The 13677-nt window shown below is 42.4% G+C and overlaps 1 protein-coding gene across 1 annotated transcript in view; it reads right to left on the bottom strand.

The window, feature by feature from the left end:
• Nucleotides 1-247: 247 nt before the first annotated feature.
• ZFHX2 (zinc finger homeobox 2) overlaps nucleotides 248-13677 on the bottom strand; it is a 108180-nt gene continuing 94750 nt past the window's right edge. Inside the window, exon 9 of the mRNA XM_053702321.1 lies at nucleotides 248-4504. Coding sequence (XP_053558296.1) covers nucleotides 3696-4504 — 809 coding nt within the window. The 3' untranslated portion in view covers nucleotides 248-3695. The remainder of the gene's footprint in view (nucleotides 4505-13677) is intronic.

Raw genomic sequence — 13677 nt, forward strand, 5'->3', positions numbered from 1 at the left:
TATGGAGAAGCAGTCATGAAATTCCAAATGTGAAAATGCGAAAGACCTCAAAGGAACATTTCACCAGGCCTCCAGAAAACGGTGAGACAATGAAACGCAACAATGTTCTGTCAGTGTTACACTGTGGAGGGAGGGACTTGGGTCACTTATGTATGTGTCACCCCCTAGTGGGAGAGAGATGCTTAATTTTTTTGTTGGTCAGTGTGAAGTAAGAGGGGTAAATTAACAGAATACACAGACAACATGATAACATTTTATCTTAGTTTTTATAGCTTTTTTAACCATTTATACATCACTCTGAAAAAGTCCTTGAACTCTTTGCATGCGACAATCCATGGTGGGTAAGCAGCTGGTCACTAGACAGAGAGTGTGGGATATAATTAGACAGTGGAATATATACAACTCGCAATGGGTTGTACTGGATTCCTGGCATTTGGGTGGTTTCAGTTTTGAGTACAGATTAGAAAACTCTATAGTTTATACCTTGGATTCTCAGCCCAAGCGTATGTGTTTCTTTGTAGCTCTCTACCCTACAAATAGGTGGATGTTAGCATTGACAGAACAGAGAGAGTGCAGAATATGGACGTGGTCTGAAAATTAAAGCGTATGATGACAGAAGGTGCAGTGGAGATAATGGTTATTGGCAGTGGAGAGCAGGCACTTATTAATGTGCCAAGCAGCGTCTTTGGCAAGCTGTATTTAAAGGCCAAAATGTATATTACGTACAACTTTAGTAGTTACACCTATGCTTTACTATAGATAGGCTGTGTATTTTCACAGTTTGGCACTTGGTAGTCATGTTTTTAGGTGGAAAACATTGTGGTGGGCTATACAGCATTTTGGGATGTGCCCATTGTGGCAGCTTATAATGGTGTACAAATGTACCTTCACCATTCTTATGTAATAGTAAAATCACATGCTGAAGAATCCATAATATCTTTGTCAGAGGATGGTTCGTCCATGCTCTCCTTATTCTATAGGGTTATTGTTGTCTACCTTATTTAATTAATGTATAACTAGTTATTAATCCTACTAGTAACTGTGGAGTATTTATAATATTGGACATATCATTTCTCCATTTACCCTCTCTCACTTCATACCTGTGTGGGCAAAAGTGAAATACACAAAAAAAAATCCTTTTTAGCCAAAGATGCAATGAAACAAAATTGCATAATATAAAGGCAGCCAGGAGGGTCAAAATAAAGCGAAAACAGCATAGAAAAATGGTTGCATTGTACCAACACAGGTTGCCATGATAGAAACAAAGTGATATGCCAAATCCTTTATGTTTGTGCTTGATTAATATGTAAATATACAGAAGGAAGGTAGTCCAGAGAACTGATGTAGAATGAAGTATAAGGACACTAGAAAATTTTGGCCATAGAAGTCTTATGGGACAGAGTTAACTAGTAGTACTAGAAGACGAGGTAAAGGATATTGAGAGCACAAAATAGTGTAAAATTAGATATAGGAAAATAGTAATGGGGTGGTGTAGAGAAAGGACAGATGGTAACAGAAATAGAATAGAGAAAAATAAGCAGAGGAGAACCAGACCCCAGACACAATGTAGGAATGAGCAAAATGGAAACATGGTTGACATGATTCAGAAGCGTGAAAGCATAGAATTAGACTGAGTTAATGCACAAATAGACCAAATAATGAGTGTAGAATAAGACTCAAAGTAGGAGACCAATAATTATAAAAGAAAGTGACAAATAAGAAACATAAAGGCCAAATAGCCAGTAACAGCATAACAAGAAATGAATAGAGCGGGAAATATGAGCTTACTGAAATGATAAAGAATGAAAAAGCGGAGCATGAAATAAAGGCAGGTAATGAGATATAAGGCCCGATTCTGAAAAATCCAACGGCATATAGAGAAGTCATAAGCTTATTTTATTGAGTATTATAATGTAATGTGTCCTTCACACAATGAAAATTGGTGAACTCGTCTTAATAAGATACACAGTTCTCAAGGTGAAATTTTCTTTAAAGCATTTCCTGAAGGACCTCATAGTAGTGACGAGACTTCTTATTGAATCTCACCAGTGCAGAGAGCTTTAGAGAATCAGGCCCATAGACATAAAAGGTAACAGAATAACATATAGGGATTGATGGGATGAAACAATGAATGGGGAGATGGTTTTAAGTTGCAAATATAATTTACACAAAATAATTAGAAAAGAACAATAATTTACACAAAATGGAAAAACTGAAAGCAGTGAAGGGGTTGATGAAGATAAGTGAGTGGCTAGAAAAGCAAATTAAGGGAATGTAATCTGAGGACGAGATTAAGGAAGAACAGTGAATTTGCTAAATAAATAGGGGAAATAAAGTAAATGATAAAGAGCAGAAAATTGTATTCAGTTTTGAGCAGAATACAAAGGCAGTAGAGAAGTATAAAAAGTCTGAGTACAAAATGCGTGAGATATGGGGGAGTCTTGGAGAATAAAATAAGATGGAAATTAGAGCAAGTAAAGAAACAACAAAGAAGTAATCAAGAGGACAATAAGATAGGTCTGAGACCTAAAGGTGACTTCCCTCTGCCTGGAAAGTCCACTACAAACATGTAGCTGAACACCCATGTAACCATATGAAAATTTGCCACTCTATAAGATATCCCCACAGTGACTCAACTTCTTCCATTTTTTTTCACATAACACAAATACATATCTCTTTCCACATTTCATTTGCTCATGTCCTCTCTTGTTTTGTTTTTTTTTGTTTGTTTTTTTGTTTTGTTTTTCTCTTTTTTGGTTGGTGTGATAATTTTTTCGTGTTTGTTTCCACGTAACTTTGGATTCAAAAGTTTTTTTTTCCTTTTATAAGTGTTAATGTTTGGCGATTTAAACAGCCCACCCCACCCCACCCAAATAACCCCAAAGCATAAAACATCAAGAGTGAGGTATGGGGAGTCAAGAACAGGGGTGAAAGGGAGTGGAAAATGCCCCCTCCCCCTCAGCCTTCCCCAAAAAGTTAAAGCCCTTCCCTTCCCCTTCCACAAATGGTTAAAGCATCACAGAGAGTTTTTGGGGTGAAGTCTTCACTCCCAAGGTTCACACAGTTGTGTCATTGGTAGGGGCTATAACGTCAACCTTTGAAATAAAACCCCCATATTCTCTATATACACACGCATTTGTGTAAACATGCGTGAGAGGAGAGCAGATGCTGCGTCTGCTTTTTGCTCCATAAGTCTTGAAACTTTTGGTTACTTTATATTGTTCCTCTCTCTGTTCCCGTTTTATTGTTCTGTAGTTTCCCTTGCCTTTATCAGAAAGTGCAGGCATGGGATGCATGGACAGGGAGAGGTTGCTTTTGTTTTGGCACCAGGATCAGGAAATGCAGAAAAACTTTGGGTTTTCAGTGTTTTGAAGAGGTTTTAGGTTCTTTGTTTTTTTTGTTTGTTTTTTTCCTTTTTGGCCTGTGAGTTGTGTCGTTTGCTTCTTTGTGTATTACTTCCCTAGTGAATAGATAAAGGATAAAGTGAAGGACAAAGGAGACAGACGGACAAGATAATTTCAGAAAAGAAGTTCAGTAAGTATCTATGACTGCATGAATACTTTGTAGGAGAGACTAGGAAAGAGACTAAGAAAGACACAGAAAAGGGAAAATAAAGACAAGACAAAGAGACGTGAAAGAGAGTATGACAGCCAAAGAGTAATATCTATAGTATGCGAGACAAATCAAGTGTGTCTCTATAAAGCCATGAGCACAGAGGTAGCAGCACTCTTTGGCCTGAGTTGAGGTATTGCAGAGGATGCTCCATCACTGCACACATTGTGTGCACGGTGCTGCTGTGACCTCAGGTGTTGTCTGCGAGCTGTGGGTCCTTGCAGCAGGACTTGGCAGGACAAGCAATGGTAGGTGCAGACCCTCAGCCTGAGCGGTGGTGGATGAGGTGGAGGACCAGTGTAGCAACTGGTTCGTTGGTGAGCTTCAGCCTCTCCCTCCTCCTCGAATGAAGTTTTACATCGCTGGCACTGGTACCTCATTGCCACATCGACCATGGGGATGTCTTCATCTTCTGGGTCATCATCATGATCCATACCCTCCTCTTCTTCCTCATCAACTGGCTTTGCCTCTTGCCCCCTGCTACACTCACTTGTTACTTTGGTCTGGGGAGATGCTGTTTTTTTGGGGGCTAAGGATTCAGGAGCCTGTTTTAGTGGTCCTGGGAGCAGCCCAAGTAGTGTGTGAGGGATGACAGGATTTATGGGAAAAAGACGCTTCTTCAAGCCATACAGCTGCTGGAAGTACGGGCCCTGGATTTGGGGAGAAAACAAAGGAGTGGCAGCTGGTGCTAGAGGAAAGGGCATAAAAGGGGCCCCTAGGATGGAAGCCTTGAGAGCTGGGGGCCCATTGGTTTCAGGGGTCGCTGTAGGCAGTGAAGCATCCATAGTTGTGTCAGTAGAAGGAAGTGAAGACAAAGTAGCATGTGGGGCTGCACGAGGAAGAAGGGCTGGAGGAACAGAAGAGGTCATCCCGAGGAGGCTTGGAGGAGGGCCTGACAGGAGAGAGCACAGAAAAGTGGTAAGGAAGAGGAGTGAAAACAACAAATTTAATTGGGATGATGAAACTTAACAAAATAAGAAAGTGGATTTAAAGATGAGATGATGATGATGATGATGAAGAGTTATATAAATGTGGCAGAAACTATAGAGAGACAGAGGTAAACATAAAATATAGAAAATGAGCAAACCCAGATGGACAAATAGCCTTAGAACAGAAAAGAAGAATGCAGGGGAGAAAATTATACATTCAGAAATGTTGTGGTGCTGTGCCGAAATTCTGCAGTTATGAAATGTTTGTGAATTATCCCAAAATATAATAACAAAATGAATTTACAGAACAAACATTTCCTTTATGTTTGCCCTTTATTCCTCATGATAGTAATACCATTACCAGGCTTCACTAAGGTCTAGCCTAACTTTATCTCTCATGTTACCCTATATCCCCATCATAACTCAGACAGCCTGATTTCTTGGCAATGACGTCTGATCTTCATTCCAAGTATATTTTCAATATTTTCTGTATTATTTTTTTTCTGTATATATGTGTATATATAATATAGTCCAGAATGAGGAAAGGCACTTACAGGGTTTCCCCCATCTTCAGACAAGTTGTCGAAAGATGGGGAGACCCAAAAATGTCAGAGTTTTTGCTTTTAAAATTTTTGTACTGTTAAGACTCAGTGAGTGCCTTTCCTCATTCTGGACTGTGCATGTATGTGTGTATATAAAATATCATTATTGTATACTAGTCAGGGGTTAAAAGCTACTAGCTAGTCCACTCAATGTTAAAGATAGGAAAAAGTCTAATTTCTAAGTCGTCCGCTGCAATTTATTAATCCTTTGGGACCACTAGAAATTTCAAGTGTCTGTGTGTATGTATGTATGTATGTATGTATGTTTTTATACTAAGTTTTTTACACTGTCTATTTTGTAAAAAATGCACAATATCTTAATATCCCTTTTTGCCACCTTTTGTCTGTTCAACAAACTACTTTACTCAATTACTCCTTACCCCTCACCACCTGCATTGCTCATTAGCCCATCTCTCTTAACCTCACCTTACTTTTGTATTCATGAACTTCACACATTCCTAAAGACTCTCTCTCCCCCTTGCAACTCACTACTGCAAATCCTCATCTCATGTCACTCTCCCTCTTGCTCATACTAGCTGCAGGCGACATCTCCCCAAATCCTGGTCCCCCACAACTTCCCTGCCCTGCACACCCATGCACACCCCACTTCAATAGACTTCAAAAACAAAACTCTGGTAACCTTAATCTTATTCCTCTTGCATCTAAAGCCACCACCCCCTTCACTTGTGCACTATGGAACTCTCGCTCTGTTTGCAACAAACTCACTTCTATCCATGACCTCTTTATCTCCCACTCTCTCAATTTTCTGGCTCTCACAGAAACCTGTCTCTCTCCTTCAGACACTGCTTCCTCTGCTGCACTGTAATATGGAGGTCTCCACTTCAGCCACACTCCTAGGTCTGACAATAGACAAGGAGGTGGTGTTGGTATTTTACTTCCTCTCGTTGCATCTTTATCAACAAATACATCCCTTCTCTTCCCTCACATTTTCTTCATTCGAAACACACATGATTCGCAAATTCTCTCCCCTCTCTATACGCGTTGCAGTGATATACTGCCCCCTGGCTCCGCAACTCTATTTCTAGATCACTTTGCCGCCTGGTTACCTTACTTCCTTTCCTCGGATACCCCTGCCCTCATTCTCGCTGACTTCAACCTCCCTGTTGATAATCCCTCTGCCTCCTCTGCAAAACAACTTCTGCAACTCACTTCCTATTTTGGCCTGTCACAATCGACTGACTCTCCCACTCACAAAGATGGTCACTCCCTTGATCTGATTTTCAGTTATCGATGCACTATCTCAAACTTCACAAACTCACCTTTTCCTCTTTCTGACCACCACCTCCTCACTTGTACCATCACCTCCCTCCCTACAACGCTCCCTCCTTCTACCCCTCACACTAAACTTCACAAAAGAATCAAGTCATTAGATCAGCAACAGCTCGCTAGCTCTCTCGAACCTCTTCTCTCTTCCATCCCCTCCTTTTCCTGTAACTCCACCCTTACATCGGTCCTTGATAACCTGTCCCCACCTACCATAGCTCGGAAAACATACAGTCAGCCTCAGCCCGCCCTGGCATACTCCTCTGACACGGTACCTTGGCAGATTTTCCCGTACTGCTGAGCGACACTGGAGGAAATCTGAGTTCTGCTGACTTCCTTCACTATAAGTTGATCTTGAACTCTTACTATTCTGCCCTTAATCTATATAAGCAACATTACTTCTCTACTCTTATCTCTACTCTTTCTTCAAACCCAAACGTCTGTTCTCCACATTCAATACTCTTCTCCGCCCACCCGCACCTCCCACCACAACTTTTCTCTTAGCCCAAGATTTTGCCAGCTACTTCAACAACAAAATCGACTCCATCAGAAATTAAATCGTCTCTCAACATACTACCGGTGCCCCCCCCCCCTCAAAAGCTCACAATCATACAAAACCCACACAGCCATAAATTTAGCTCTTTTGCCGTTACAGAGGATGAAGTTTCTGCCCTTATTTTATCCTCTCACCTCACTACCTGTCCCCACGACCCCATCCCCTCACAACTACTCCCCTCCCTCTCTTCTACCCTTAGCCCTATACTCACACACATCTTCAACCTCTCCCTCAGCAATGGTATAGTTCCCACATCTCTTAAATATGCATTAGTCACACCTATTCTCAAAAAACCTTCTCTTGATCCAACCTCCCCATCCAACTACCGCCCTATTTCCCTACTACCTGTTGCTTCAAAGCTTCTTGAAAAGCTAGTATATGCACGTCTATCTCATTTCCTTACATTAAACTCCCTCCTTGACCCACCGCAATCTGGATTTTGCCCCCTTTACAGCAATTGTTAAGGTTACCAACAACCTACCTACAGCAAAATCAAAAGGCCACTTTTGTGACACAGCTCTCTTTGTTCTCTTCCTAACTGTCTAACCGTACCTTTAGCCTTCTTTGGGGTATCCTCTGCCTCGTTACCGCTTTCTGTTGGGGTACCGCAAGGCTCTGTCCTCGGTCCCCTTCTCTTCTCAATCTACACATCCTCACTAGGTTCCTTAATAAAGTCCCACGGTTTTTATTATCATTTGTATGCCGACGATACCCAAATCTACCTCCAGAACTATCTTCTTCCTTGCTAACCTGTGTCACTAACTGTTTCTCTCTTATCTCATCTTGGATGTCCTCCCACTACCTCAAGCTAAATCTCTCTAAAACTGAGCTCCTTATTTTCCTCCCTTCTTCCAAAATCTCCACACCCCATATCTCTATAACTGTTGACAACTCCATCATTACCCCAACCTCACATGCCCGATGTCTTGGGATCACACTCGACTCAGAACCTTTTTTCACTCCTCACATTCAGTCCTTGGCTAAAGCCTGCTGCTTCTACCTTAAAAACATTGCTAAAATTAGACATTTCCTTACACAAGACACAACAAAGATTTTAATTCACTCTCTCATCCTTTCCCGCCTTGACTATGCAACTCTATCCTCTCTGGTCTCCCTAGCTGCCGCCTAGCTCCTTCACCATCCATAATGAATGCCTCTGCCAGGCTCATCTTCCTTGCACGTTGCTCTTCATCTGCTGCACCTCGCTGCCAATCCATTCACTGGCTTCCTCTTGCCTCCAGAATGAAACACAAAATTCTCACTCTGACACACAAAGCCCTCAATTGCACTAATTCCCCATACATCTCAGACCTTGTCTCCAGAGATACTCTCCCTCCCGTCCTCTTCACTCCGCTCATGTTCTCCTCCTCTCCTCCTCTCGTTACCTCCTCACATTCCCGTCTACAAGATTTCTAAAGACTGGCTCCCATCTCATGGAACTCTCTGTCTCGCTCCACAAGAATCTCCCCTAGTTTTAAAAGCATCAAGTGCTCCCTGAAGACTCTACTATTCAGGGACGCTTACAACCTACACTAACCTTCCTATCTCCACTGCTATCCCCTAAAACCCCATAGCATGTAAGCCTATGAGCCCAGCTGTTTGTAGTTCACCTTCTTAAGAGCCGACTACAACAGTGCAACTCTCAGCAGGACCCTCTCTCCCCATTTGATCGCTGTAATCGTTTTTTTATACACCACCCATGTTCATAGCGCTGCGGAACCTGTTGGCGCTCTACAAATACCTGATAATAATAATAATGATAATATATATATATATATATATATATATATACAGTATATATACATACATACATACACACATAACACTGCGGAATCTGTTGGCAATCTGTTATCGGTTACAAATAACTGATAATAATAATAATATATATATATATATATACATACACACACATATACTGTATATATATATATATGTATATATATATATATATATATATAATTCATTAAAATTATGGAGGGAGATAAAAAACTGAAATTAAAATCCTCCATGTCTCAAAATTAAATCAATGTAAATATTTGCATAGGAAATTAGCACATCTAGGCAAGTATCCCCGCTTGCTTTTCCCCAAAAATTCTTAATATACAATGTTACCAATGCACAAGAAAATTGTGGGTAAGATATGCAAATTAGATATGCAAATTCTCAGTTTTTTTGCTTCAAAATACTGTTTCTCCAACATAGGTGTGTCCGGTCCACGGCGTCATCCTTACTTGTGGGATATTCTCTTCCCCAACAGGAAATGGCAAAGAGCCCAGCAAAGCTGGTCACATGATCCCTCCTAGGCTCCGCCTACCCCAGTCATTCTCTTTGCCGTTGTACAGGCAACATCTCCACGGAGATGGCTTAGAGTTTTTTTAGTGTTTAACTGTAGTTTTTATTATTCAATCAAGAGTTTGTTATTTTGAAATAGTGCTGGTATGTACTATTTACTCAGAAACAGAAAAGAGATGAAGATTTCTGTTTGTATGAGGAAAATGATTTTAGCAACCGTCACTAAAATCCATGGCTGTTCCACACAGGACTGTTGAGAGCAATTAACTTCAGTTGGGGGAACAGTGAGCAGTCTCTTGCTGCTTGAGGTATGACACATTCTAACAAGACGATGTAATGCTGGAAGCTGTCATTTTCCCTATGGGATCCGGTAAGCCATGTTTATTACGATCGTAAATAAGGGCTTCAAAAAGGGCTTATTAAGACTGTAGACTTTTTCTGGGCTAAATCGATTCATTATTAACACATATTTAGCCTTGAGGAATCATTTTATCTGGGTATTTTGATATAATCATATCGGCAGGCACTGTTTTAGACACCTTATTCTTTAGGGGCTTTCCCAAAGCATAGGCAGAGCCTCATTTTCGCGCCGGTGTTGCGCACTTGTTTTTGAGAGGCATGGCATGCAGTCGCATGTGAGAGGAGCTCTGATACTTAGAAAAGACTTTCTGAAGGCGTCATTTGGTATCGTATTCCCCTTGGGGCTTGGTTGGGTCTCAGCAAAGCAGATACCAGGGACTGTAAAGGGGTTAAAGTTCAAAACGGCTCCGGTTCCGTTATTTTAAGGGTTAAAGCTTCCAAATTTGGTGTGCAATATTTTTAAGGCTTTAAGACACTGTGGTGAAAATTTGGTGAATTTTGAACATTTCCTTCATGTTTTTTCGCAATTGCAGTAATAAAGTGTGTTCAGTTTAAAATTTAAAGTGACAGTAACGGTTTTATTTTAAAACGTTTTTTGTACTTTGTTATCAAGTTTATGCCTGTTTAACATGTCTGAACTACCAGATAGACTGTGTTCTGAATGTGGGGAAGCCAGAATTCCTATTCATTTAAATAAATGTGATTTATGTGACAATGACAATGATGCCCAAGATGATTCCTCAAGTGAGGGGAGTAAGCATGGTACTGCATCATTCCCTCCTTCGTCTACACGAGTCTTGCCCACTCAGGAGGCCCCTAGTACATCTAGCGCGCCAATACTCCTTACTATGCAACAATTAACGGCTGTAATGGATAATTCTGTAAAAAACATTTTAGCCAAAATGAACACTTATCAGCGTAAGCGCGACTGCTCTGTTTTAGATACTGAAGAGCATGACGACGCTGATAATAATATTTCTGAAGGGCCCCTAACCCAGTCTGATGGGGCCAGGGAGGTTTTGTCTGAGGGAGAAATTACTGATTCAGGGAACATTTCTCAACAAGCTGAACCTGATGTGATTGCATTTAAATTTAAGTTGGAACATCTCCGCATTCTGCTTAAGGAGGTATTATCCACTCTGGATGATTGTGACAAGTTGGTCATCCCAGAGAAACTATGTAAAATGGACAAGTTCCTAGAGGTGCCGGGGCTCCCAGAAGCTTTTCCTATACCCAAGCGGGTGGCGGACATTGTTAATAAAGAATGGGAAAGGCCCGGTATTCCTTTCGTCCCTCCCCCCATATTTAAAAAATTGTTTCCTATGGTCGACCCCAGAAAGGACTTATGGCAGACAGTCCCCAAGGTCGAGGGAGCGGTTTCCACTTTAAACAAACGCACCACTATACCCATAGAGGATAGTTGTGCTTTCAAAGATCCTATGGATAAAAAATTAGAAGGTTTGCTTAAAAAGATGTTTGTTCAGTAGGGTTACCTTCTACAACCAATTTCATGCATTGTCCCTGTCGCTACAGCCGCATGTTTCTGGTTCGATGAGCTGATAAAGGCGGTCGATAGTGATTCTCCTCCTTATGAGGAGATTATGGACAGAATCAATGCTCTCAAATTGGCTAATTCTTTCACCCTAGACGCCACTTTGCAATTGGCTAGGTTAGCGGCTAAGAATTCTGGGTTTGCTATTGTGGCGCGCAGAGCGCTTTGGTTGAAATCTTGGTCGGCTGATGCGTCTTCCAAGAACAAGCTACTTAACATTCCTTTCAAGGGGAAAACGCTGTTTGGCCCTGACTTGAAAGAGATTATCTCTGATATCACTGGGGGTAAGGGCCACGCCCTTCCTCAGGATCGGCCTTTCAAGGCAAAAAATAAACCTAATTTTCGTCCCTTTCGTAGAAACGGACCAGCCCAAAGTGCTACGTCCTCTAAGCAAGAGGGTAATACTTCTCAAGCCAAGCCAGCTTGGAGACCAATGCAAGGCTGGAACAAGGGAAAGCAGGCCAAGAAACCTGCCACTGCTACCAAGACAGCATGAAATGTTGGCCCCCGATCCGGGACCGGATCTGGTGGGGGGCAGACTCTCTCTCTTCGCTCAGGCTTGGGCAAGAGATGTTCTGGATCCTTGGGCGCTAGAAATAGTCTCCCAAGGTTATCTTCTGGAATTCAAGGGACTTCCCCCAAGGGGGAGGTTCCACAGGTCTCAGTTGTCTTCAGACCACATAAAAAGACAGGCATTCTTACATTGTGTAGAAGACCTGTTAAAAATGGGAGTGATTCATCCTGTTCCATTAAGAGAACAAGGGATGGGGTTCTACTCCAATCTGTTTATAGTTCCCAAAAAAGAGGGAACGTTCAGACCAATCTTAGATCTCAAGATTTTAAACAAGTTTCTCAAGGTTCCATCGTTCAAGATGGAAACCATTCGAACTATTCTTCCTTCCATCCAGGACGGTCAATTCATGACCACGGTGGATTTAAAGGATGCGTATCTACATATTCCTATCCACAAGGAACATCATCGGTTCCTGAGGTTCGCATTCCTGGACAAACATTACCAGTTCGTGGCGCTTCTTTTCGGATTAGCCACTGCTCCAAGGATTTTCACAAAGGTACTAGGGTCCCTTCTAGCTGTGCTAAGACCAAGGGGCATTGCTGTAGTACCTTACTTGGACGACATTCTGATTCAAGCGTCGTCCCTTCCTCAAGCAAAGGCTCACACGGACATTGTCCTGGCCTTTCTCAGATCTCACGGATGGAAAGTGAACGTGGAAAAGAGTTCTCTATCTCCGTCAACAAGGGTTCCCTTCTTGGGAACAATAATAGACTCCTTAGAAATGAGGATTTTTCTGACAGAGGCCAGAAAAACAAAACTTCTAGACTCTTGTCGGATACTTCATTCCGTTCCTCTTCCTTCCATAGCTCAGTGCATGGAAGTGATCGGGTTGATGGTAGCGGCAATGGACATAGTTCCTTTTGCACGCATTCATCTAAGACCATTACAACTGTGCATGCTCAGTCAGTGGAATGGGGACTATACAGACTTGTCTCCGAAGATACAAGTAAATCAGAGGACCAGAGACTCACTCCGTTGGTGGCTGTCCCTGGACAACCTGTCACGAGGGATGACATTCCGCAGACCAGAGTGGGTCATTGTCACGACCGACGCCAGTCTGATGGGCTGGGGCGCGGTCTGGGGATCCCTGAAAGCTCAGGGTCTTTGGTCTCGGGAAGAATCTCTTCTACCGATAAATATTCTGGAACTGAGAGCGATATTCAATGCTCTCAAGGCTTGGCCTCAGCTAGCGAGGGCCAAGTTCATACGGTTTCAATCAGACAACATGACAACTGTTGCGTACATCAACCATCAGGGGGGAACAAGGAGTTCCCTGGCGATGGAAGAAGTGACCAAAATCATTCTATGGGCGGAGTCTCACTCCTGCCACCTGTCTGCTATCCACATCCCAGGAGTGGAAAATTGGGAAGCGGATTTTCTGAGTCGTCAGACATTGCATCCGGGGGAGTGGGAACTCCATCCGGAAATCTTTGCCCAAGTCACTCAGCTGTGGGGCATTCCAGACATGGATCTGATGGCCTCTCGTCAGAACTTCAAAGTTCCTTGCTATGGGTCCAGATCCAGGGATCCCAAGGCGGCTCTAGTGGATGCACTAGTAGCACCTTGGACCTTCAAACTAGCTTATGTGTTCCCGCCGTTTCCTCTCATCCCCAGGCTGGTAGCCAGGATCAATCAGGAGAGGGCGTCGGTGATCTTGATAGCTCCTGCGTGGCCACGCAGGACTTGGTATGCAGATCTGGTGAATATGTCATCGGCTCCACCTTGGAAGCTACCTTTGAGACGAGACCTTCTTGTTCAGGGTCCGTTCGAACATCCGAATCTGGTTTCACTCCAGCTGACTGCTTGGAGATTGAACGCTTGATCTTATCGAAGCGAGGGTTCTCAGATTCTGTTATCGATACTCTTGTTCAGGCCAGAAAGCCTGTAACTAGAAAGATTTACCACAAAATTTGGAA

The sequence above is a fragment of the Bombina bombina genome, chromosome 2 (genome assembly GCF_027579735.1).
Source record: "Bombina bombina isolate aBomBom1 chromosome 2, aBomBom1.pri, whole genome shotgun sequence".
NCBI classification, from domain to species: Eukaryota; Metazoa; Chordata; class Amphibia; order Anura; family Bombinatoridae; genus Bombina; species Bombina bombina.